This window comes from Staurois parvus, unplaced genomic scaffold, assembly GCF_062004578.1.
Source record: "Staurois parvus isolate SC_StPar_1 unplaced genomic scaffold, SC_StPar_1.0 ptg001109l, whole genome shotgun sequence".
Taxonomy (NCBI): Eukaryota; Metazoa; Chordata; class Amphibia; order Anura; family Ranidae; genus Staurois; species Staurois parvus.
Window position 1 is genome coordinate 310,812 of NW_028318905.1, and position 27,991 is coordinate 338,802.

At 49.1% G+C, this 27,991-nt stretch overlaps 2 protein-coding genes across 2 annotated transcripts in view; one reads left to right on the forward strand and one right to left on the reverse strand.

Moving 5' to 3' along the window:
• KLHL27 (kelch like family member 27) overlaps nt 1-27,991 on the forward strand; it is a 58,503-nt gene that overhangs the window by 6,500 nt on the left and 24,012 nt on the right. The gene's annotated exons all lie outside the window — the stretch shown is intronic.
• Nucleotides 4,587-27,975, reverse strand: DPH2 (diphthamide biosynthesis 2). Its single transcript, XM_089658886.1, is given in 9 exon segments — nt 4,587-5,706; nt 6,615-6,814; nt 11,157-11,297; nt 11,300-11,788; nt 17,114-17,334; nt 19,115-19,227; nt 24,559-24,635; nt 24,638-24,780; nt 27,878-27,975. Coding segments are annotated over 8 exon segments (1,446 nt in total). The 5' UTR covers nt 24,717-24,780; nt 27,878-27,975; the 3' UTR covers nt 4,587-5,580.

Here is a 27,991-nt window from a genome sequence, read left to right on the forward strand (position 1 = left end):
ATATATAAATCCTGTATAATAATAATAATATATAAATCCTGTATAATAATAATATATAAATCCTGTATAATAATAATAATATATAAATCCTGTATAATAATAATATATAAATCCTGTATAATAATAACATATAAATCCTGTATAATAATAATATATAAATCCTGTATAATAATAATATATAAATCCTGTATAATAATAATAATATATAAATCCTGTATAATAATAATAATAATATATAAATCCTGTATAATAATAATAATATAAATCCTGTATAATAATAATAATATATAAATCCTGAATAATAATAATAATATAAATCCTGTATAATAATAATAATATATAAATCCTGTATAATAATAATAATATAAATCCTGAATAATAATAATAATATATAAATCTTGTATTATAATAATAATAATAGTTACTAAAAATAATACTTCATTATATATATATAATTATCACGTTCTGATGATCCAGCTTCCTGTTCATGACTCCAAATACAAAACTCTAACTTAAAGGGCAAAATGTACTTTTTCGTTTTTTTTAAATGATCCTGAAAATGAAAAGTAGAAAAAAAAAAGTAAAAAAAATAAAAAGTAAAAAAAAAAAAAAAATCTGCCAAGCAGCAAACAAAACATGTCCTAATTCATCAAATGAGAACAGAATTACAGTGTAGTTTGCCTGCGCACAGAACACAGAACCCCCCAGCGGGCGGTGGGGTGGGGGGGCTGCTTTTGGATTCCGGGAATTTCATCTCGTCTCCGGCTTTGCAGCCATTTCCAACATAATGATAAATTGTCTTTCATTTTCTGAGACCAATTTACCTGAAAAAAAAAAATCATTGCTAAACGGCGTTGTTTTGCTGCGGCCCCCCCGCAGTTGGCGCTCGAGTAATGCATTTTAAATGTGCCCGGCGGGAACATCGACTTCTGCGACCGTGCCAAGACACCTTGGCTGGGGACTCTGTACACCCAGTTTTTTTTCGCCCACCTTTTTGTTTTTACATTCTGGCACCTGGCCTGGAAGCATTACCCCCCCCCCCCCCCATAATTGACAGGTCTACAGGCAGGGCACAACTCAATGGCGCCACCTAGTAACCATACGACAGCACTGCATTTTATGTAAGGTGTTCGGTTCCTTAGGTTCTAAACAGACTTTGCTGCACCAAATCTGGTGCAGAATCTGCATAGAAACCAATCAGCTTCCAGGTTTTATTGCCAAAGCTTCAATGAATAAGCTGTTAGAAGCCGATTGGCTCCCACGCACAGCTGCACCAGATTTTGCACTCCCAAATTTTAGTAAATCAACTCCCCTGAATCAGTTGGAGGGCTTCTGGATTCTTTTACTCCATTCTCACCCTAATCTGTATGGTTTCCCCCACCTTGGTCCACCAGGGTACCATGATAGCCTAAAGTTCCTCCAGAAGTAGTTAGGGGTTCCGTGAGAAATTTCTGACAGCAATCTTTTTAGCAATCTGTAAAGGGGGATTCCCACTGACCCCCAATTTAAGGGACATTCTTCCCACTGACCCCCAATGTAAGGGACATTCTTCCCACTGACCCCCAATGTAAGGGACATTCTTCCCACTGACCACCAATGTAAGGGACATTCTTCCCACTGATCACCAATGTAAGGAACATTCTTCCCACTGATCACCAATGTAAGGGACATTCTTCCCACTGACCCCCAATGTAAGGGACATTCTTCCCACTGACCCCCAATGTAAGGGACATTCTTCCCACTGATCACCAATGTAAGGGACATTCTTCCCACCGACCCCCAATGTAAGGGACATTCTTCCCACTGACCCCCAATGTAAGGAGCATTCTTCCCACTGACCCCCAATGTAAGGGACATTCTTCCACTGATCACCAATGTAAGGAACATTCTTCCCACCGACCCCCAATGTAAGGGACATTCTTCCCACTGACCCCCAATGTAAGGAGCATTCTTCCCACTGACCCCCAATGTAAGGGACATTCTTCCACTGATCACCAATGTAAGGAACATTCTTCCCACCGACCCCCAATGTAAGGGAGGAACATTCTTCCCACCGACCCCCAATGTAAGGGACATTCTTCCCACTGACCCCCAATGTAATGGACATTCTTCCCACTGACCACCAATGTAAGGGACATTCTTCCCACTGATCACCATGTAAGGAACATTCTTCCCACCGACCCCCAATGTAAGGGACATTCTTCCCACTGACCCCCAATGTAAGGGACATTCTTCCCACTGACCACCAATGTAAGAGACATTCTTCCCACTGACCTCCAATGTAAGGGACATTCTTCCCACTGACCCCAATGTAAGAGACATTCTTCCCACTGACCACCAATGTAAGAGACATTCTTCCCACTGACCTCCAATGTAAGGGACATTCTTCCCACTGACCCCCAATGTAAGGGACATTCTTCCCACTGACCCCCAATGTAAGGACATTCTTCCCACTGATCACCAATGTAAGGACATTCTTCCCACTGATCACCAATGTAAGGGACATTCTTCCCACTGACCCCCAATGTAAGGGACATTCTTCCCACTGATCACCAATGTAAGGGACATTCTTCCCACCGACCCCAATGTAAGGGACATTCTTCCCACTGACCCCCAATGTAAGGAGCATTCTTCCCACTGACCCCCAATGTAAGGGACATTCTTCCACTGATCACCAATGTAAGGAACATTCTTCCCACCGACCCCCAATGTAAGGGACATTCTTCCCACTGACCCCCAATGTAATGGACATTCTTCCCACTGACCACCAATGTAAGGGACATTCTTCCCACTGATCACCAATGTAAGGAACATTCTTCCCACCGACCCCCAATGTAAGGAACATTCTTCCCACTGACCCCAATGTAAGGGACATTCTTCCCACTGACCCCCAATGTAAGGGACATTCTCCCCACTGACCCCCAATGTAAGGACATTCTTCCCACTGACCCCCAATGTAAGGGACATTCTTCCCACTGACCCCCAATGTAAGGGACATTCTTCCCACTGACCCCCAATGTAAGGGACATTCTTCCCACTGACCACCAATGTAAGGGACATTCTTCCCACTGACCCCCAATGTAAGGGACATTCTTCCCACTGACCCCCAATGTAAGGGACATTCTTCCCACTGACCCCCAATGTAAGGGACATTCTTCCCACTGACCCCCAATGTAAGGGACATTCTTCCCACTGACCCCCAATGTAAGGGACATTCTCCCCACTGACCCCCAATGTAAGGGACATTGTTCCCACTGACCCCCAATGTAAGGGACATTCTCCCCACTGACCCCCAATGTAAGGGACATTCTTCCCACTGACCCCCCCAATGTAAGGGACATTCTTCCCACTGACCCCCAATGTAAGGGACATTCTTCCCACTGACTCCAATGTAAGGGACATTCTTCCCACTGACCCCAATGTAAGGGACATTCTTCCCACTGACCCCCAATGTAAGGGACATTCTTCCCACTGACCCCCAATGTAAGGGACATTCTTCCCACTGACCACCAATGTAAGGGACATTCTTCCCACTGACCCCCAATGTAAGGGACATTCTTCCCACTGACCCCCAATGTAAGGGACATTCTTCCCACTGACCCCCAATGTAAGGGACATTCTTCCCACTGACCCCCAATGTAAGGGACATTCTTCCCACTGACCCCCAATGTAAGGGACATTCTCCCCACTGACCCCCAATGTAAGGGACATTGTTCCCACTGACCCCAATGTAAGGGACATTCTCCCCACTGACCCCCAATGTAAGGGACATTCTTCCCACTGACCCCCCCAATGTAAGGGACATTCTTCCCACTGACCCCCAATGTAAGGGACATTCTTCCCACTGACCTCCAATGTAAGGGACATTCTTCCCACTGACCCCAATGTAAGGGACATTCTTCCCACTGACCCCCAATGTAAGGGACATTCTTCCCACTGATCACCAATGTAAGGGACATTCTTCCCACTGACCCCCAATGTAAGGGACATTCTTCCCACTGACCACCAATGTAAGGGACATTCTTCCCACTGATCACCAATGTAAGGAACATTCTTCCCACCGACCCCCAATGTAAGGGACTTCTTCCCACTGACCTCCAATGTAAGGGACATTCTTCCCACTGACCCCCAATGTAAGGGACATTCTTCCCACTGATCACCAATGTAAGGGACATTCTTCCCACCGACACCAATGTAAGGGACCATTCTTCCCACTGACCCCCAATGTAAGGGACATTCTTCCCACTGACCCCCAATGTAAGGGACATTCTCCCCACTGACCCCCAATGTAAGGGACATTCTTCCCACTGACCCCCAATATTCACCAGGTAATCCTACCTGTAACACACTTCCTGTCCCAGGGTGAGGCAGAGCAGTGTTTGTCACCCTAAGACAAGACTACAGAACACCTCCCCCTCCTCTCATCTCCATAACATAGGGAGAGCTGGGTACAATGTAACTGATAGGAGGCAGCACAGGAAGTTATCTGCTGACAATATTTCTGGCAGGATCAACAGGTTTTTTTTTTTCTATCAAAATGCCCTTTGATGGTGAAATACAAAAAAAAAAAAAGCAAAAAAAGACAGTTGGAGTGTACATATACAATCTTTATTTGCTTTTGGTAAAAGTTGCATTAAGCGGTTTGGCGCTGCTCCTCACAGTGATATCAGATGACGAGAGTCCTCCGTGTCTAGAACCCGTGATATGAACAGCTGCGGACTGGTCAGTACTCACCGATAACTAGGGATGCACTGAAACAGATCAGCCAAAAAACAAAATGCCGATAGGAAAAAAAGTGCCATACATGCAAAGTTGCGTCTCATAGACTATCATGCAAAAACGCCCCCTAGTGACTTCAGTGCAAAATTGCATCTCATAGACTTGCATGCAAAGTCGTGTCCTCATTGAATGCAAAAACACCCTCTAGAGACTTCATAGCAAAATCCTGTCTCATAGGCTTGCGTGCAAATTTGCGTCCTCATTGACTTCAATGCAAAAACGCCCCTAGAGACTTCAATGCAAAATTGCATCTCATAGACTTGCATGCAAAGTAGCGTTCTCATTGACTTCAATGCAAAAACGCCCCCTAATGACTTGAATGCAATATCACGTCTCATAGATTTGCATACAAAGTCGCGTCCTCATTCACTTCAATGTCTAGTGACTGCATAGAAAAATCTGTCTCATAGACCTGCATGCAAATTTGCGTCCTCATTGACTTCAATGCAAAAATGCCCCCTAGTGACTTTAATGCAAAATTGGCAGCCACATTAATTTAAAAAAACAATTTTTTAAAAACTGTCTGTCTCGGTTCTCGGTTTTTTGTGCATCCGGAATTTTCGGTTTCGGCACCAGAACTTTCATTTCGGTGCACCACTACCGACGCCGGCTGATCTGTTCAGCACCAGCTCAGGGCTGTTGAGGACTTCAATCTACCAGAACACATTGTTCCCTTTCATTCCCGGTTCCATCTTTGGAAGCTGAATGGCTCGCAGCACCTCCAGTCTCTGCACAGCAGCGCGCGGAGGGGGCGGAGCCACGCTGCGACTCTTCAGTGACGTCACCTGGATCTGCCGCCTTTTAGTTGGGTCCTTCATCTTCATAAGCGATGGCGATTCCTCGGCGTCCCTCCACAGCTTTCACCACCGGGGTCTGACCCAGAGACTTGTCCAATCCCTGCCAACTCCGGGAGGACAGGAACGAGGGCTGGGGGAGGGGGGACAAGAGCAGGAATTGAAGAGGACCTGTCAGCATGACTAAATCACAGATCTGAATTAAATAAAAGGAATCTTTCTCGCCATGTAAAACATTCTCATCACAAACTCGTTTTATCTGACCTATAGGATTCATCAGCCTAGATGGACTTCAACTTAAAGGATACATCCACTTCTTAAAAAAAAACAATTATTATTATTTCTATTATATATATATTTATTATTATAATTTTTTTTTTAAGAAGTAAAAATAAATGCAAAAAATGTTTTATATATATATATATATATATATATATATATATATATATTTTTTTTTTTTTTTTTTTAGGGCAGGACAGCTGTCAGCAACACATCCAATATCATCACACTGATTGGAGTCAAGGTTGGCTCACTCCTGGCTCCAATTAGCTCTGGGAGAAGTCATTAAGCGAGGGCCTCACATACTTTTTCCTCCCTGCACTGTGAATGTTTACATGTGATGTGCAATGAAACCATGGCAACATCTAATGTTCGTGTAGTATTATGTTCAGCAGACTGTGTTCTTCTATTGTTGTGACTTAGATGGCGTTCAGAGCACATTTTATGCCCAATTCATGCAAAACTCCACGTAATCCCAAGGGGTTCACATACTTTTTCTTGCAACTGTATCATATGTTTGGGGGTTCTGAGTAATTTTTTTTTTAGCAAGTAACTGATGATTTGCACATGCAGGAGAAAAGCGCCAGATTTGGCCTGGGTGGGAAGTAGTTAAAATCCCCGCAATGTACATAGATCACCCTGAGGGAAAAGTGCTTTTTGTCAACAAAAGTGGAGTTGCACTTTAAATCCCCAAATCCCCCAACGAACCGCCAGGACCACGCGCTGTCACAAATTTCCACGCCTATGGCAAAGATAAGTGACGGCTCTCCTACCGGCTGGTCCGAGCTCTGCCAGGGCGGTCTCCGCGTTCCTCTGCGCCAGGGCCGTCCCCATCGCCTTCTCTCCAGAGGTCTCTGTGCTTGAAAAGCGAACGGATCTCAAGTCCCCTGTGATCAGAGAGATGTCGGTTCGGTCCGCGTCCTCGGGGTCAAGATCTGGGAACGGTACGTGTGCTGATCCACCTGCAACATAAACCCCGAGACTGTGAGAATTTGGGGACATCGGATGAAAAGCTCCTAATACTGTAATTCCACAATAGAGTCATTCCACCCAAGAATGTCAACTACCATAGAGCACTATGACTGGCCATTCCAGAGTATGCCTGGTAAACATTTTCCAGCACGGTGGTCATTTTTTGGAGACCAGGCTTGTAATCCTCACACTTATAATGGACTTCTTTTACCCCTTCCAGTCCGGACGCTTTCCCCCCCTTCCAGTCCGGACGCTTTCCCCCCCTTCCAGTCCGGACACTTTCACCCCCTTCCAGTCCGGACACTTTCACCCCCTTCCAGTCCGGACACTTTCACCCCCTTCCAGTCCGGACACTTTCACCCCCTTCCAGTCCGGACACTTTCCCCCCTCTTCCAGTCCGGACGCTTTCCCCCCTTCCAGTCCGGACGCTTTCCCCCCCTTCCAGTCCGGACGCTTTCACCCTTCCAGTCCGGACGCTTTCACCCCCTTCCAGTCCGGACGCTTTCCCCCCCTTCCAGTCCGGACGCTTTCCCCCCCTTCCAGTCCGGACGCTTTCCCCCCCCTTCCAGTCCGGACGCTTTCCCCCCTTCCAGTGCAGACGCTTTCACCCCCTTCCAGTCCGGACACTTTCACCCCCTTCCAGTCCGGACACTTTCACCCCCTTCCAGTCCGGACACTTTCACCCCCTTCCAGTCCGGACACTTTCACCCCCCCTTCCAGTCCGGACACTTTCACCCCCCCTTCCAGTCCGGACACTTTCACCCCCCTTCCAGTCCGGACACTTTCACCCCCTCTTCCAGTCCGGACACTTTCCCCCCCTTCCAGTCCGGACACTTTCACCCCCTTCCAGTCCGGACACTTTCACCCCCTTCCAGTCCGGACGCTTTCCCCCCTTCCAGTCCGGACACTTTCACCCCCTTCCAGTCCGGACACTTTCCCCCCCCTTCCAGTCCGGACGCTTTCCCCCCCTTCTAGTCCGGACACTTTCCCCCCTTCCAGTCCGGACACTTTCCCCCCCTTCCAGTCCGGACACTTTCCCCCCCTTCCAGTCCGGACACTTTCCCCCCCTTCCAGTCCGGACGCTTCCCCCCCCCCCCTTCCAGTCCGGACGCTTTCCCCCCCTTCCAGTCCGGACACTTTCCCCCCTTCCAGTCCGGACACTTTCCCCCCTTCCAGTCCGGACACTTTCCCCCCTTCCAGTCCGGACACTTTCACCCCTCTTCCAGTCCGGACACTTTCCCCCCCTTCCAGTCCGGACACTTTCACCCCCTCTTCCAGTCCGGACACTTTCCCCCCTTCCAGTCCGGACACTTTCACCCCCTACCAGTCCGGACACTTTCACCCCACTTCCAGTCCGGACACTTTCTCCCCTTCCAGTCCGGACACTTTCCCCCCTTCCAGTCCGGACACTTTCCCCCCTCTTCCAGTCCGGACACTTTCCCCCCTCTTCCAGTCCGGACACTTTCCCCCCTTCCAGTCCGGACACTTTCCCCCCTTCCAGTCCGGACACTTCATCCCCTTCCAGCCCGGACACTTTCACCCCCTTCCAGTCCGGACACTTTCACCCCCTTCCAGTCCGGACACTTTCACCCCCTTCCAGTCCGGACACTTTCCCCCCTTCCAGTCCGGACACATTCCCCCCTTCCAGTCCGGACACTTTCCCCCTTCCAGTCCGGACACTTTCACCCCCTTCCAGTCCAGGCCACTTTTCAGCTTTCAGCGCTATCACACTTTGAATGACAATTGCGCGGTCATGCAACACTGTACCCATATGAAATTTTCAGCATTTTTTGAGACAGATAAAGCTTTATTTTGGTGGTATTTATTCACCGCTGGGATATTATTTTTTTTGCTATATAAATAACGTTAAAAAATTTTTAAAAAAGTTTTTCTTATAAAAGTTTGCAAATAAATAATATTTCATCATAAATCTTGGCCAAAATGTATTCAGTTATCTTTTTAGGAAAAAAAAAAGTGACACTGTACTACATGTGGGGGGTGATGAAGATTTATTTATTTTCTTTTACACTGATTGCTTTTACACCCATAAAGGATATAAAAGCAATAATTTCTCTTTCTCTCTGTGTGCATTCCTGCAGCCACAGTGTGATCTGTGATTGGTCACAGCTTGTCACATGGTACAAGGCTGTTGTGAATAGCCCTGTACCATGTGACCTCTGTGATCATTCACAGATTTCACACGTAGTAAGCAATGACGTCAGAAGTGACATCTTGCTTACTACTGTATATGTGATCAATGATTGGCTAGTCAGTGATCACATGATTGGGACCTCGCACAGAGGTCCCCTATGACAACTGGTGTTCCACTGTGTCCTCCAGACACAGCGGGGACCGGATCGCGGTGCCGCACGCTCCCAGGGAGTGCGCAGAGTCCAAAATGGCAGTGCCATTTATGAATGGCAACCCGGCCCTGCACTGCCACCGTCTGGCCGTTTATATACACGGGCCGGACGGGAAGTGGTTAAACTGTAACTCCTGACAAATCAGAGATGTTTACTACAACTATTTACAATCTCGGAAATCAATAAAAGCCTTTTAAGGATAAGTTCACCATTTGGAGCATGTCACGCGTTACGCCTGCAACGCCACCACGTCAGATGGCTGGGTGGTCAGTCCAATAAGCAGGCTAAAGGTGGCGCTACAGCTTACACTCTATTAGGGTATACGGGAAGATACAGGAGGTAGAAGAGCTTACACTCTATTAGGGTATACGGGAAGATACAGGAGGTAGAAGAGCTTACACTCTATTAGGGTATAAGGGAAGATACAGGAGGTAGAAGAGCTTACACTCTATTAGGGTATAAGGGAAGATACAGGAGGTAGAAGAGCTTACACTCTATTAGGGTATACGGGAGGATACAGGAGGTAGAAGAGCTTACACTCTATTAGGGTATAAGGGAAGATACAGGAGGTAGAAGAGCTTACAATCTATTAGGGTATAAGGGAGGATACAGGAGGTAGAAGAGCCTGACAATCTATTAGGGTATAAGGGGGATACAGGAGGTAGAAGAGCTTACACTCTATTAGGGTATAAGGGAGGATACAGGAGGTAGAAGAGCTTACAATCTATTAGGGTATAAGGGAGGATACAGGAGGTAGAAGAGCTTACAATCTATTAGGGTATAAGGGAGGATACAGGAGGTAGAAGAGCTGACAATCTATTAGGGTATAAGGGAGGATACAGGAGGTAGAAGAGCTTACAATCTATTAGGGTATAAGGGAGGATACAGGAGGTAGAAGAGCTTACAATCTATTAGGGTATATGGGAGGATACAGGAGGTAGAAGAGCTTACACTCTATTAGGGTATAAGGGAAGATACAGAAGGTAGAAGAGCTTACAATCTATTATGGTATACAGGAGGATACAGGAGGTAGAAGAGCTTACACTCTATTAGGGTATAAGGGAGGATACAGGAGTAGAAGAGCTTACACTCTATTAGGATATACGGGAGGATACAGGAGGTAGAAGAGCTTACACTCTATTAGGGTATAAGAAGGATACAGGAGGTAGAAGAGCTTACAATCTATTAGGGTATAAGGGGGGATACAGGAGGTAGAAGAGCTTACACTCTATTAGGGTATAAGGGGGGATACAGGAGGTAGAAGAGCTTACACTCTATTAGGGTATAAGGGAGGATACAGGAGGTAGAAGAGCTTACAATCTATTAGGGTATAAGGGAGGATACAGGAGGTAGAAGAGCTTACACTCTATTAGGATATACGGGAGGATACAGGAGGTAGAAGAGCTTACACTCTATAGGGTATAAAGAAGGATACAGGAGGTAGAAGAGCTTACACTCTATTAGGGTATAAGAAGGATACAGGAGGTAGAAGAGCTTACACTCTATTAGGGTATAAGGGAGGATACAGGAGGTAGAAGAGCTGACAATCTAACTCAATCATTTGGAGGGGGAAGGGTGGGGGGGCCGCATACTTTTGGGCATATCAGCCATATACTGTATTTAGATGGTAACACCAGGACGGAGAACTGTCCCACAGCAACCAATCAAATCTGAGCTTTTGCTGCTGTGTCTACAGCAGGGGTGGGCAACTGTGGCCCTCCAGTTGGTGAACTACAAGTCCCATCATGCCTCTGCCTTTGGGAGCCATGCTTGTAACTGTCAGTTTTGCAATGCCTCATGAGACTTTTAATTCTACAACAGCTGGAGGGCCACAGTTTCCCACCCCTGGTCTACAGGAAGCTGAAATCTGATTGGTTTCTTTAGCAGGTTGCCCCCCCATTGTGCCCCCCCCTTACAATAGCTTACTAAATAAACCCACCAAATCAGAATAAATAACCCCCCAAAATACCTGGAAGCAGCTCTCGGAATTCGGTGACACAGCAGCCGCCCCACTCCCGCGCCGGGTTACAGGCCACCTCCATCTCATCTGGAGTCACAATGGGCCGGTAGAAGTCGCTGGAGTCCAGCAAGGAGTTCTCGGCACAAGCACCAACACAAAGATGTCCACCTCCGGGAAGTTGGCCAGCTTGGCTGGGTTCAGCTTCCCCATAGACAGCATGTAACTCTTCTTCCCGGCTCTTTGGATGACGTCCTTCAGGTGGGCCAGAGCCGACAAATAGTCCGACACACCCAGAGTGCCCACCAGAATGCCCACCACCCGAGCGTCCCGGGCCTTCTCGATCAGATAGAAGCGTTTCATCAGGGCGCGGTTGACATTCAGCCCTTCCTTCCTGCCCTCCCCAGTCTCGGGGTTGAAGCTGAAGAAGGGGCACCGCGGCCAGGTCAGTAGGAGGTTGCTGAGCGTTGGACCTTCTCCTCCGACGTAGAATAAACTGAAGGCATCTGGCCAGAAGGTCGGATCAGGAGAGAAGCTCCGGCCAAACCTGCGGACCTCACCGGGAGAAGGACCATCGCTGACCCAGGAGAGCTTAGTGAATACGACACGGGGGTGAGTCCGGGCCAGGAGTGCTTCCAATTCACCTGAGGAGCAAAGATCAACAGTGTGCAGGAGTTCCGTTCATCATCGCCTTATGGAGAAACAGAAAATATGTATCGCCAACATAATCCGCAGCGCTGTACAATGATATCCAGGTGCATCTCAATCATTTAGAATATCATCAAAAAGTTTCAGTAATTCAGTTCAAAAAGTGAAACTCATATTAACCAATTCCCTCCCGGCCTACAGTAAAATGGCGGCCTGGCGAACACCACGTCCCTCCGGGAGGCGTCATGTGACGTCCTTCCCGGATTGAGATATGCGCATGCCCGCAGGGCCACGCTGTGGCGAGATCTGTCACCGGCCAATCACAGATCTGTGTACCGGGCACGTGGCCAGTACCATGTGACCTGCTGTGACCAATCACAGCAGGTCACATGACAGTTGTATACAATGGATGGCTTCCATTGTGTCTAGCTGTGAATGGTCACAGTGATCACATGCACAAGCTGGGCCAATCACAACCCATCTGTGTCATGTGATTAGCCGTGGCCTATCACAGCAAAAAAAAAAAAAAAACCTGAATGAATCGATTTCATTTAGTTAAATGATTGCTTATAGCAAAGGAATTCTTTGCTATAAGCAATCAAATTGTGTATGTGAAAAAAAAATTATTGATCAGTTCCCCAAAGTAGTACAACGTTACTATGGTAACATCATACTACTTTGATCATAGTGTAATATGAAAAAAAAAATCTTACAAAAAGAGAAAGAATGTAATAAAAACTAATAAATAAAAAAAAGAATTTCATACTGTCACCAGTGTCCCTGAACACCGCCATGCCAGTTATATGACGACGCTGTACTGCACTGGTGACAGTATGTAAAAAAAAATTTAAAAATAGGGAAAATAATTTTTTTTATTTAATTTTTTTGAAAAACGATGACAAAAAAATTACAACTCGCTATGCCTCTTATGAAGTACGTCGGACTGTCTACTCTGCAAAAAGGGATCATTTGGGGGATATCTGTACCGTCCTGACATTTGGGGGATATCTGTCCCGCCCTGACATTTGGGGGATATCTGTCCCATCCTGACATTTGGGGGATATCTGTCCCGTCCTGACATTTGGGGGATATCTGTCCCGTCCTGACATTTGGGGGATATCTGTCCCATCCTGACATTTGGGGGATATCTGTACTGTTCTGACATTTGGGGGATATCTGTACTGTTCTGACATTTGGGGGATATCTGTACTGTCCTGACATTTGGGGGATATCTGTACCGTTCTGACATTTGGGGGATATCTGTACTGTCCTGACATTTGGGGGATATCTGTACCGTTCTGACATTTGGAGGATATCTGTACCGCTCTGACATTTGGAGGATATCTGTACCGTCCTGACATTTGGGGGATATCTGTACCGTCCTGACATTTGGGGGATATCTGTCCTTTCCTGACATTTGGGGGGTATCTGTACTGTGCTGACATTTGGAGGATATCTGTACCGTCCTGACATTTGGGGGATATCTGTCCTTTCCTGACATTTGGGGGGTATCTGTACTGTGCTGACATTTGGGGGATATCTGTCCTGTCCTGACATTTGGGGGATATCTGTACTGTCCTGACATTTGGGGGATATCTGTACTGTCCTGACATTTGGGGGGATATCTGTACTGTCCTGACATTTGGGGGGATATCTGTACTGTCCTGACATTTGGGGGGATATCTGTACTGTCCTGACATTTGGGGGATATCTGTCCTGTCCTGAAATTTGGGGGGATATCTGTACTGTCCTGACATTCTTGGACCTCAAGAAATTAGATTGGCTGTCAGTACTTCAGGATTGATCAATATTCAGATCTATCCCATAGTTTGTGAACTCTATAACTTTCCTACAAACTAAATAATACATCCTAATTTGGGTTATTTTCACCAAAGACATGTAGCAGAATACATCTCGGCCTAAATTTATGAAGAACAATTATTTATTTGCAAACGTTTATAACAGAAACGTGGACTTTTTTTTTTCAAAATTTTCAGTCTTTTTTTGTTAATTTAGCAAAGAATAAAAACCCCGGCGGTGATTAATTTCCACCAAAAGAAAGCTCTAGTTGTGTGAAGAAAATGATAAAATTTTAGTTTGGGTACAGTGTTGTATGACCGCGCAATTGTCATTCAAAATGTGAGAGCGCTGAAACCTGAAAATTGGCCTGGGCAGGAAGGGGGTAAAAGTGCCCGGTATGGAAGGGGTTAATTATATCGATTCATTACACACAGAGTGATATAGTTCAAGGATTTCTCTCTTTTAATGTTGAGGATTATGGCTACAGCGAGTGAAAACCCAAAAATTCTGAATCTCACAAAAATTAGAATATTGTAAAAATGTTCAATATTGTAGACTCACGGCGCCACGCCCCAGACTCGCGGGGTCACGCCCCAGACTCGCGGCGTCACGCCCCAGACTCGCGGCCTCACGCCCCAGACTCGCGGCCTCACGCCCCAGACTCGCGGCGTCACGCCCCAGACTCGCGGCGCCACGCCCCAGACTCGCGGGGCCACGCCCCAGACTCGCGGGGCCACGCCCCAGACTCGCGGCGCCACGCCCCAGACTCGCGGCGCCACGCCCCAGACTCGCGGGGTCACACCCCAGACTCGCTGGGTCACACCCCAGACTCGCGGGGTCACACCCCAGACTCGCGGGGTCACACTCTAATCAGCTAATTAACTCCAAACACCTGTAAAGGTTTCCCGAGTCTTGGAATGGTCCCTCAGTCTGGTTCGGTAGGTTACAAAATCACAGGGAAGACTGCCGACTTGACAGTTGTCCAGAAGACAGTCACTGACACCCTCCGCAAGGAGGGCAAGTCACACAAGGTCATTGCTAAAGAAGCCGGCTGTTCAGAGTGCTGTATCCAAGCATCTTCATGGAAGGTTGAGTGGAAGAAAAAAAGTGTAGCAGAAAAAGGTGCACAAGCAACAGGGATAACCGGAGCCTTGAGAGGATTGTGACGCAAAGGCCATTCAAGAATTTGGGGGAGATTCACAAGGAGTGGACTACGGCTGGTGTCAGTGCTTCAACAGTCACCACACTCAGACGTATCCAGGACGTGGGCTGCAACTGTCGCATTCCTTGCGTCAAGCCGCTCCTGAATCAGAGACGTCAGAAACGTCTTACCTGGGATAAGGAGGAAAAGGACTGGACTGTTGCTCGGTGGTCCAAAGTCCTCTTTTCGGACTTCATTTGGAAGTCATGGCCCCAGAGTGTGGAGGAAGAATGGAGAGGCACAGAATCCAAGTTGCATGAGGTCCGGTGTGACGTTTCCACAGTCAGTGATGGTTTGGGGAGCTGTGTCATCTGATGGTTCTGGTCCACGGGGTTTTATCAAGTCCAAAGTCGGCGCAGCCTTCTACCAGGACATTCTGGAGAACTTCATGCTTCCCTCAGCTGACCAGCTTCATGGAGATGCGGATTTCATTTTCCAGCAGGACTTGGCTCCGGCCCACATGGCCAAATGTACCGATACCTGGTTTAATGATCATGGTGTCACTGTGCCTGATTGGCCAGCAAACTCGCCGGACCTCAACCCCATAGAGAATCTGTGGGGTATTGTCAAGAGAAAGATGAGAGACATGAGACCGAACAATGCAGACAAGCTGAAGGCCACTGTCACAGCAACCTGGGCTTCCATAACACCTCAGCAGTGCCACAGGCTGATCACCTCCATGACACACCGCACTGATGCAGCAATTCACGAAAACGGAGCCCCGACCATGTATTAAGTGCATACCGGGGTCGGGACAAAGGGTGGGCGGGACACAGGGTGGACTGGAGGGGCAATGGTATCATGTGGGGGGGTATGCATGGAGAGCTGAGAGGAGTAGTGATGCCAGCTTCACTACTCATGCCAGCATAGCAGTGGAGGATACAAGCCAGATCAGGAGAGGAGGAGGGATCCGGGAGGAGGGACAGGTTGTGCTCTCTCTCCCTCTTCCAGCTCCTCCTCCTGCCACTGCAGCTCACCTGGATTGGGACTGCTGGATGGCCACTGTGCCGTGTTTGTTTATCTTTCCCCCATCTCCTTCCAGCAAAGAACATGGGTAAGGCAGGCCATAGACGGGCCGTTTATCTGCCGAATTTTCTGCCGATAAACGAAAAATCGGTCGGCTCCGTTGCCGATGCTGCCACCAATGTCCACGAAAAACGTCCGTTTTTTGTGGATTTTACAGCATGACCGATAAAAATAAATGTGAAGATCCGCGAAAACCGGCTAACGGACGGGCCCCACTAACGACGTGAATATCGGCCGATTTTTCGTGCGAACGAAAATTCGGCTGATAAACGACCCGTCTATGGCCTGCAATAGTGGCCGGTGAGCAAACACTGCACAGGGGCAATCTGACAGCCAGCGGCATTTCTAGTGCAGGGCCCCAACACTGCGATCCTATAGCCCTCTATTGGGGGGGAGGGGATTTTTGCTGACACATATTGCTCATACATTTTGGGGGGGGGGGGGCGTTTGGCATGTTCGCCCTGGGTGCTGGATGACCTTGTCCCGGCACTGGCGCATACTATACTGGACATGGACATACTTTTCAGGACGCCAACATCTCGGTAATAAAAATATATATTTTTTTTATTGGTCTTATGAAATATTCTAATTTTCTGAGATGCAGAATTTTGGGGTTTTCACTCGCTGTGAGCCAGAATCCTCAAAATTAAAGGAAAAAAATACTTGAAATATATCGCTCTGTGTAATAAATCGATATAATATAGGAGTGTCACTCTTTGAAGTGAATTACTGAAACAAAGTAACTTTTTGATGATATTCTCATTTATTGAGATGTCCCTCTAGAAGGAGAAAGAACCGAGTATAAAGAATACAGGATATAGGAGGTCAAGGAGCTTGCAATCTATTAGGGTATACAGGAGGATACAGGAGGTAGAAGAGCTGACAATCTATTAGGGTATACAGGAGGATACAGGAGGTAGAAGAGCTTACACTCTATTAGGGTATACAGGAGGATACAGGAGGTAGAAGAGCTTACACTCTATTAGGGTATAAGGAGGATACAGGAGGTAGAAGAGCTTACACTCTATTAGGGTATACGGGAGGATACAGGAGGTAGAAGAGCTTACACTCTATTAGGGTATAAGGAGGATACAGGAGGTAGAATAGCTTACACTCTATTAAGGTATACGGGAGGATACAGGAGGTAGAAGAGCTTACACTCTATTAGGGTATACGGGAGGATACAGGAGGTAGAAGAGCTTACACTCTATTAGGGTATAAGGGAGGATACAGAAGGTAGAAGAGCTTACAATCTATTAGGTTTTCCACCAGCACATTACAATCAGGACATTACCTAGAACATGTTCATACACGACATCACTGAACACCACCACTGGCGTTTGGCGGTCTGGGAAGAAGTTGTGAAAACTCTCTGCACACAGGTTCACATCCGCCGCTTTACGACCGAAAACATACATGACGGGCAGCCGGTTGCTCGGGCTCAGACACGCTCTGCCATAATGTATCAGGATTTCAGCGCCAACATGTTCCGCGGCCACCTCGTCCACACAGCAACTGCCAGGAGCAACAGACAGGAAATCGGGTTATCGCTGGACACACACACACAGCCTGGACAGGATAACCGACATCCCCTAGACCCCTGCCCGCCCCCCCATAATCATAGATCTGACCAATGTCCGTACAATCCCTGCACACAAGTCGATTTTCCTGGTGACCTTTATTACCGGGACAAAAAGTGATGGAAGCCCCAATATTTTACAGCTGACCCCACTGCGCGCCGGCCGCCACGACACTGAGAACGCGCCCCGCCACGACACTGAGAACGCGCCCCGCCACGACACTGAGAACGCGCCCCGCCACTGAGAACGCGCCCCGCCACGACACTGAGAACGCGCCTCGCCACGACACTGAGAACGCGCCCCGCCACGACACTGAGAACGCGCCCCGCCACTGAGAACGCGCCCCGCCACGACACTGAGAACGCGCCCCGCCACTGAGAATGCGCCCCGCCACGACACTGAGAACGCGCCCCGCCACGACACTGAGAACGCGCCCGCCATGACACTGAGAACGCGCCCGCCATGACACTGAGAACGCGCCCCGCCACGACACTGAGAACGCGCCCCGCCACGACACTGAGAACGCGCCCCGCCACGACACTGAGAACGCGCCCCGCCACGACACTGAGAACGCGCCCGTGCCCCGCTGCGTCCTGGAAGCCATTACAGAGGACAGAAGGAATCCAATATGGGAATCTATCGGGTGGGCTTGGGGGTGCCAATCACATCACACAGTACGTGGCACACAGGCACAGAGCATTGTATATACTGGGACCCCCCCTCTCAGAAGTTATTAAACAAATGTACAAAGTTTAGACTTTGAGAAATGATCAGAGGTGGGGGGGGGGGGTTAATGCTCCAAACCTTCCAAAGAAAGGGCCAGTTTACTGTCCAGACTTTAGTGGGGCTGACTGTGCCCAGTAGGAGTAAACAATGCCCAATCTTTGGTATTAGAGGGAGAAATAATTGGTGTCAGTGGGAGGAATAGTGCCCCATCATTGGTGTCAGTGGGAGGAATAGTGCCCCATCATTGGTATCAGTGGGAGGAATAGCGCCCCATCGTTGGTGTCAGTGGGAGGAATAGTGCCCCATCGTTGGTGTCAGTGGGAGGAATAGTGCCCCATCGTTGGTGTCAGTGGGAGGAATAGTGCCCCATCGTTGGTGTCAGTGGGAGGAATAGTGCCCCATCGTTGGTGTCAGTGGGAGGAATAGTGCCCCATCGTTGGTGTCAGTGGAAGGAATTATGCCCCATCGTTGGTGTCAGTGGAAGGAATTGTTCCCCATCATTGGTGTCAGTGGAAGGAATTGTTCCCCATCATTGGTGTCAGTGGAAGGAATTGTTCCCCATCATTGGTGTCAGTGGAAGGAATTATTCCCCATCATTGGTGTCAGTGGAAGGAATTATTCCCCATCATTGGTGTCAGTGGAAGGAATTATTCCCCATCATTGGTATCATTGGAGAATACTGCTCTATCGGTGTTAGTGGAAGGAATGGTAGATTCTGACAATAATATCAGGATCCACCCAGATGCCATATCGGCAGTTGGCTCAGCCTCTCTGACCACTGAGCACCGGAGCCAGCCATTCCCGCCCCTCTACGCCCCAAAACGCCAGCAAGCGCTGGAAATGCAGAATGGAGAGCAGTGACTGACAGTCACCACTCTCTACCCAGAGCTGACCGAGAACTGCGACACCCGTGCAATAGTGTGTTCTGGAACACCCAATCCTGAAGCCCGGCCTGCCAACGGAACATCTTCTCATGTCAATCACCTCACCTGCCGTACGACGTGTCCCCCAAGATGTACATTCTGGCCCCGGTGGCATCTTCCAGTTTTCTGGCAATACCGACTGAATCCACCAGGAGGACATCGGGGAACTGCAGAGCCACCTAAACCCAGAGAGGCAGAGAGCTTTGTAAGAGGCAGAATATCAAAGAGAACCTGTCATCACAGGCAGCCACAGACAACTGACTTTTTTTTTTTTTTATTGTAAGTCTTTAACCCCTCCCCCTCCAGAGGAACCCCCCCCCCCCCCCCTTCCTGACCAGGTTATTTTTTGCGATACAGCGCTGCGTGACTTTAACTCACAATTGCGCGGTCATGCAACGCCGCACCCATATGCAATTTACATTCTTTTTTTCCCCACGAATAGAGCTTTCTTTTGGTGGTATTTGATGCCCTCTGCGCTTTATATTTATTGCGCTATAAACAAAAAAATGACGACAATTTTGAGAAAAAAAAATATATTTTTTTGCTATTAACCCCCTCGCCTCCCGGGCACTTCTACACCCCTCCTGCCCCTCGCCTCCCGGGCACTTCTACACCCCTCCTGCCCCTCGCCTCCCGGGCACTTCTACACCCCTCCCTGCCCCTCGCCTCCCGGGCACTTCTACACCCCTCCTGCCCCTCGCCTCCCGGGAACTTCTACCCCCCTCCTGCCCCTCGCCTCCTGGGCACTTCTACCCCCCTCCTGCCCCTCGCCTCCCGGGCACTTCTACCCCCCTCCTGCCCCCCCGCCTCCCGGGCACTTCTACCCCCCTCCTGCCCCTCGCCTCCCGGGCATTTCTACACCCCTCCTGCCCCTCGCCTCCTGGGCACTTCTACCCCCCTCCTGCCCCTCGCCTCCTGGGCACTTCTACCCCCCTCCTGCCCCTCGCCTCTGGGCACTTCTACCCCCCTCCTGCCCCTCGCCTCCCGGGCACTTCTACCCCCCTCCTGCCCCTCGCCTCCCGGGCACTTATACCCCCCTCATGCCCCTCGCCTCCCTTGCACTTCTACCCCCTTCCTGCCCCTCGCCTCCCGGGCACTTCTACCCCCCTCCTGCCCCTCGCCTCCCGGGCACTTCTACCCCCTTCCTGCCCCTCGCCTCCCGGGCACTTCTACCCCCTTCCTGCCCCTCGCCTCCCGGGCACTTCTACCCCCCTCCTGCCCCTCGCCTCCCGGGCACTTATACCCCCCTCATGCCCCTTGCCTCCCTTGCACTTCTACCCCCTTCCTGCCCCTCGCCTCCCGGGCACTTCTACCCCCCTCCTGCCCCTCGCCTCCCGGGCACTTCTACCCTTTCCTGCCCCTCGCCTCCCAGGCACTTCTACCCCCCTCCTGCCCCTCGCCTCCCTGGCACTTCTACCCCCCTCCTGGCCTCTCACCTCCCGGGCACTTCTACCCCCCTCCTGCCCCTCGCCTCCCAGGCACTTCTACCCCCCTCCTGCCCCTCGCCTCCCTGGCACTTCTACCCCCTCCTGCCTCTCGCCTCCCGGGCACTTCTACCCCCCTCCTGCCCCTCGCCTCCTGGGCACTTCTATCCCCTTCCTGCCCCTCACCTCCCCGGGTACTTCTACCCCCCTCCCGGGCACTTCTACCCCCCTCCTGCCCCTCACCTCCTGGGCACTTCTACCCCCCTCCTGCCCCTCGCCTCCTGGGCACTTCTATCCCCTTCCTGCCCCTCACCTCCCGGGTACTTCTACCCCCCTCCCGGGCACTTCTACCCCCTTCCTGCCCCTCGCCTCCCCGGGCACTTCTACCTCCCTCCTGCCCAGGCCAATTTCCAGCTTTCAGCGCTGTCACACTTTGAATGACAATTGCGCGGTCATGCAACACTGTACCCATATGACATTTTTAGCATTTTTTCGTGACAGATAGAGCTTTATTTTGGTGGTATTTAATCACCTCGGGGATTTTTTATTTTTTGCTAAACAAACCCAAAACCACTGAAAATTTTGAAAAAAAAACTTTTTTTCTTAGTTTTTGTTTTAAATTTTGTAAATAAGTGATTTTTTTCCTTCACTGATGTGCGCTAATGAGGCTGCAGTGATGGGCACTGGTAGGTGGCACTGATAGGCATCACTGATATATGGCACTGACAGGCATTGATAGGCAGCTCAGATGGGCACTGATATGTGGCATTGATGAGCACTGACAGCTGACACTGGCAGGTGGCACTGCTGGGGTTACACTGATCATCAGTGCCCTGATGATCAGTGCATATGTGCCCTCTGAGGGATGCCGATTACCGGCTCTGCACTCCTCTCCTGTCAGCGTGACAGCTTGTGAGGAGAGAAATGCCGATAACCGGCATTTCCCTGTTTACATGCAATCAGCTGTGATTGGACACAGCTGATCACATGACCGAGCCGACACTCTTCAGCTCTTGGTCCGGTGATCCGCTGTGTCCGAGGGACACAGCACACCGTCGATCGCCGCGCTGCATGCTCGCGGAGCCACACATGCGCGGTTAGAATGGAGGACGAAATATGATGTCATCCCAGAACAAGAGAACCGCCTTGCGCCCATCATTGTACAATATGGCGGGCGGGAGGCGGTTAAACACGTCCAGTAAACAAATTTTAAAAATCAAATTCCATCGTAAATTTAGGCCAAAATGTATCCCGCTCCGTGTCTTTGCTAAAAAAAAAAAAAATCCAGATATACGTATAAATTAATTGGTTTACGTGAATTTGCAGCGTCTACAAATGGCGGTATAGATACGGAATTTTTTTTTACTAGTAATGGCAGCGATCAGCGACTTATAGCGGGACTGCGGCAGGCATTCTGAAACTGACTTGGTGTCACTGACACCAATACAGTGATCAGTGCTAATAAAATGCACTGACACTGTACTAATGGCTCTGGGAAGGAAGGGGTTAACATCTGGGGTGATCAAAGGGTTAACTGTGTGCTGTTTCACTATGTGGGCTGCGTGCGCTTCACTGTAAGCACACTGCTTTGCATGGCTGTGCTATGCAGAGCCATACAAAGCAGTGTGCAGGAGCTGACAGGACAGATTTGTATTGTTCCACAGTAATTAACCCTTTCTCCTGCCGCCGCAGATTCATACGTTAATGAGCAGCACTGTGAGGAGCTCCAAGTCCCAGCACTGTGAGGAGCTCCAAGTCCCAGCACTGTGAGGAGCTCCAAGTCCCCAGCACTGTGAGGAGCTCCAAGTCCCAGCACTGTGAGGAGCTCCAAGTCCCAGCACTGTGAGGAGCTCCAAGTCCCAGCACTGTGAGGAGCTCCAAGTCCCAGCACAGTGAGGAGCTCCAAGTCCCAGCACAGTGAGGAGCTCCAAGTCCCAGCACTGTGAGGAGCTCCAAGTCCCAGCACTGTGAGGAGCTCCAAGTCCCAGCACTGTGAGGAGCTCCAAGTCCCAGCACTGTGAGGAGCTCCAAGTCCCAGCACTGTGAGGAGCTCCAAGTCCCAGCACAGTGAGGAGCTCCAAGTCCCAGCACTGTGAGGAGCTCCAAGTCCCAGCACTGTGAGGAGCTCCAAGTCCCAGCACTGTGAGGAGCTCCAAGTCCCAGCACTGTGAGGAGCTCCAAGTCCCAGCACTGTGAGGAGCTCCAAGTCCCAGCACTGTGAGGAGCTCCAAGTCCCAGCACAGTGAGGAGCTCCAAGTCCCAGCACTGTGAGGAGCTCCAAGTCCCAGCACTGTGAGGAGCTCCAAGTCCCAGCACTGTGAGGAGCTCCAAGTCCCAGCACTGTGAGGAGCTCCAAATCCCAGCACTGTGAGGAGCTCCAAGTCCCAGCACTGTGAGGAGCTCCAAGTCCCAGCACAGTGAGGAGCTCCAAGTCCCAGCACTGCTCACTCATTTTTTTTTTTTGTTGCAGGCATGCAACATTTCTCGTTAACAAGGAGCGCACTTGAGACTCGCGCCAATGGGCTCCCTTCCCCCCTGCTGTGAATGACAGCGCGGGTCTTCAGTACATCTCCTGCTGCTGGGGACGAGCGCTGTCACTCAGACCTAATTATATATTTGTCTCCTTGCTAGCAGCAAGGAGGAGAGACAATGTCATAGGTGTCATTGGGAGGAACTGCGCCCCGTCGTAGGTGTCATTGGGAGGAACTGCGCCCCGTCGTAGGTGTCATTGGGAGGAACTGCGCCCCGTCGTAGGTGTCATTGGGAGGAACTGCGCCCCGTCGTAGGTGTCATTGGGAGGAACTGCGCCCCGTCGTAGGTGTCATTGGGAGGAACTGCGCCCCGTCGTAGGTGTCATTGGGAGGAACTGCGCCCCGTCGTAGGTGTCATTGGGAGGAATTGCGCCCCGTCGTAGGTGTCATTTGGAGGAACTGCGCCCCTTCGTTGGTGTCATTGGGAGGAACTGCGACCCTTCGTTGGTGTCATTGGGAGGAATTGGGACCCATCGTTGGTGTCATTGGGAGGAATTGCGACCCATCGGTGTCAGTGGGAGGAATAGTGCCCCACCATAGGGAGGAAGAGTGCACCATCGTAGGTGTCATTGGGAGGAATTGCTCCCCGTCGTAGGTGTCATTGGGAGGAACTGCGCCCCGTCGTAGGTGTCATTGGGAGGAATTGCGCCCCGTCGTAGGTGTCATTGGGAGGAATTGCTCCCCGTCGTAGGTGTCATTGGGAGGAACTGCGCCCCGTCGTAGGTGTCATTAGGAGGAATTGCGCCCCGTCGTAGGTGTCATTGGGAGGAATTGCGCCCCGTCGTAGGTGTCATTGGGAGGAATTGTGCCCCGTCGTAGGTGTCATTGGGAGGAGCTGCGCCCCGTCGTAGGTGTCATTGGGAGGAACTGCGCCCCGTCGTAGGTGTCATTGGGAGGAACTGCGCCCCATCGTTGGTGTCATTGGGAGGGAATTGGGACCCCATCGTTGGTGTCATTGGGAGGAATTGCGACCCATCGGTGTCAGTGGGAGGAATAGTGCCCCATCATAGGGAGGAAGAGGGCACCATCGTAGGTGTCATTGGGAGGAATTGTGCCCCATCGTAGGTGTCATTGGGAAGAACTGTGCCCCATCATTGGTGTCATGGGGTCCAATCATTGGAACAAATTATGCCTCTTTATTGGTGTTAATGGGGGAGGGGATTCTGTCCCAATTGTTGATATCAGTGGATGAAAAGTGCCCCAAGGACCGGATAACAGCAAGCAAGGGGCAGCATGTGGCCCCCGGGCCGCAGTTTGGACCACTGGTCTAATTGAACAGATGTGCTCCATCAATATACCTTGAAGGGCGCTGCTGTGAATTGTATTTGCCACCTCGAGTTCACATCTTACCAGGACATCCTCTGCCAAGCAGGGCCAAGACAAGGGGTGGGCAGGAGGGGCAGCCGCCCTGGGCACAGCGGAGCAAGAGAAGGGTCACAGGGCCCCCATTCTACAGCATGCACTATCAGTGGGGGAGGGGTGCAGTTCTGCATCCTCGCACTGGGCGCAAGAGGAACTTGTCCCGGTCATACAAATCAGTGTGGAATCACAAAACCTTGTGGGCCCCGTTCTTCTGAATAAATCGGACAGTCCTCTGAATGTCATAGACCTCTTCCAGGGACCCCTCGGAGCATCTACTGGCCCCAGTTCTGGAGTACTCAGGGCCCGATGGATGACGTTCTCCGCGTCACTGCTGAACAGAGCGGCGCTCATATTCCTGCGATCTGTCGGCGTGGCAGGGACAGCGGATCACCTCATTGGACGGAATCACAGAAACCTGACAAAAATATAAATATTAAACATGACGGCCGACAATCATAACCTAGAAAGAAGATCCTGGAATACATCGACCACGTGTCCTCCGACCCAGGGAAGTACTGCTGCAGGGCGGCACGGCTGCGCACAATCACGTGTGTGTGTGTATATATATATATATATATACAGTGGGGGATGGAAAGTTTGGGCACCCCAGCTAAAAATGTGTATTAATGTGCATAAAGAAGCCAAGGAAAGATGGAAAAATCTCCAAAAGGCATCAAATTACAGATTAGACATTCTTATAATATGTCAACAAAAGTTAGATTTTATTTCCATCATTTACACTTTCAAAATAACAGAAAACAAAAAATGGCGTCTGCAAAAGTTTGGGCCCCCTGCAGAGTTAATATCTTGTACTGCCCCCTTTGGCAAGTATCACAGCTTGTAAACGCTTTTGTAGCCAGCCAAGAGTCTTTCAATTCCTGTTTGAGGTATCTTTGCCCATTCTTCCTTACAAAAGTCTTCCAGTTCTTTGAGATTTCTGGGCTGTCTGTCACGCACGGCTCTTTTAAGGTCTATCCATAGATTTTCAATTATGTTGAGGTCAGGAGATTGTGAAGGCCATGGCAAAACCTTCAGTTTACGCCTCTTGATGTAATCCCCCGTGGATTTCGAGGTGTGTTTAGGATCATTATCCATTTGTAGAAGCCATCCTCTCTTTAACTTCAGCTTTTTCACAGATGGCATCAAGTTACCATCCAAAATTTGCTGAAATTTTATTGAATCCATTTTTCCTTCTACTCGTGAGATGTTCCCTGTGCCACTGGCTGCAACACAACCCCAAAGCATGATTGATCCAACCCCATGCTTCACAGTTGGACAGAGGTTCTTTTCATTAAATTCTGTGCCCCTTCTTCTCCAAACGTACCTTTGCTCATTCCGGCCAAAAAGTTCAATTTTAACCTCATCGGTCCACAGAACTTGTTTCCAAAATGCATCAGGCTTGACTATTTGTTCATTTGCAAAGTTCAAACAATGATTTTTGTGGTGAGAGGTTTCCTTCTGATGACTCTTCCATGAAGACCATATTTGTACAAGTATCTCTTTATAGTGGAATAGTGTACCACAACTCCAGTGTCTGCCAGATCTTTCTGGAGGGATCGTGCAGTCAAACGTGGGTTTTGAATTGTTTTTCTCACAGTCCTGCGAGCTGTTCTGTCTGATATTTTTCTTGGTCTTCCAGATCTTGCTTTAACTTCCACTGTTCCTGATGACTGCCATTTCTTAATTACATTCCGAACAGAGGATATTGACATCTGAAAACGCTTTGCTATCTTCTTATAGCCTTCTCCAGTTTTGTGAGCGTCAACTATTTTCAGTTTCAGTTTTCTAGACAACTGCTTAGAAGAACCCATGGTGCTGATTGTTGGGGCAAGGTCAGATGAGTCGGGGCATTTAAAACCTTTGAGATTGACATCACCTGGTCTTCCCAGATGGTGATTGAGAACAATCCATGACACTGGCAGGTCTCAGCTTGGCAAAGGGGGCAGTGCATGCTATAAATTCTGCAGGGGGCCCAAACTTTTGCAGACGCCATTTTTTTGTTTTCTGTTATTTTGAAAGTGTAAATGATGGAAATAAAATCTAACTTTTGTTGACATATTATAGGAATGTCTAATCTGTAATTTGATGCCTTTTGGAGATTTTTCCATCTTTCCTTGGCTTCTTTATGCACATTAATACAAATTTTTAGCTGGGGTGCCCAAACTTTCGATCCCCACTGTATATATATGTGATTTACATTTCCAGGTAGGGGGCACCCATGCCGCTATTGGCTGTTGGGGATGTCAGTCACCGGGTCTCGGTTGGGACTCGATCGGCGGCAGGGCTGAGAGGGGAGAGATCTGGGTGTCACTGGGGATCTCACTAGCACTGACCCCAAGTTCACACCTAAGCGTCTTCTGCAGCGTTTTGCGGACACGCACTGCAGTCCATTGAACATGATGGGACGTTTTTTGGAAAGGGTCAGGGACTTTTTTTTTAAAAGCAAAATGTTGGGTTTTTGGTTCTATAGACTTCAATGGAAATGCTGCAGAAAAGCGTGAAGTGCATTTTTCCTGCATTTTTGATGCGTTTAAATCTGCCTAGCAACAAGGGAAAAAAACGCATCAAAAACCAAGCAAAAATGCACTACAGAAACGGATCAAACAAAATCTGCATAGGTTGGGGGGGGGGGGGGGCAGTGTATACAATGTATATATAATGGGGGAGGAGTGTATACAATGTATATATAATGGGGGGGTGTATACAATGTATATATAATGGGGGGGTGCATACAATGTATATATAATGGGGGGTGTATACAATGTATATATAAAGGGGGGGTATACAATGTATATATAATGGGGGGGCAGTGTATACAATGTATATATAATGGGGGGGTATACAATGTATATATAATGGGGGGGCAGTGTATACAATGTATATATAATGGGGGGGGGCAGTGTATACAATGTATATATAATGGGGGGGTGTATACAATGTATATATAATGGGGGGTGTGTATACAATGTATATATAATGGGGGGGCAGTGTATACAATGTATATATAATGGGGGGGGGGCAGTGTATACAATGTATATATAATGGGGGGGGCAGTGTATACAATGTATATATAATGGGGGGGCAGTGTATACAATGTATATATAATGGGGGAGGAGTGTATACAATGTATATATAATGGGGGGGGTGTATACAATGTATATATAATGGGGGGGGTGTATACAATGTATATATAATGGGGGGTGTATACAATGTATATATAATGGGGGGTGTGTATACAATGTATATATAATGGGGGGGCAGTGTATACAATGTATATATAATGGGGGGCAGTGTATACAATGTATATATAATGGGGGGGGCAGTGTATACAATGTATATATAATGGGGGGGGCAGTGTATACAGTGGGGGGGTGTATACAGATCCCCCATGCTGTGTATATACAATGTACGGGGACACAGGCCAGCTGTGAGCAGGGATGATGTATACAGAAAGTGGGGTGTAGGTCTGACCCCCATAAGTTATATCAGTCTTCGCCCTGTCCCCCCCATACCTCCCACGTGGTAAGCTCACAGCTCCTCCAGGACTCTTCCTGCCTCCTCCAATATGGCCGCCATGTGCCCCACTTCCTGCCCCCGTCTGCTCTGAGGGAGGTGACGTCACTCGG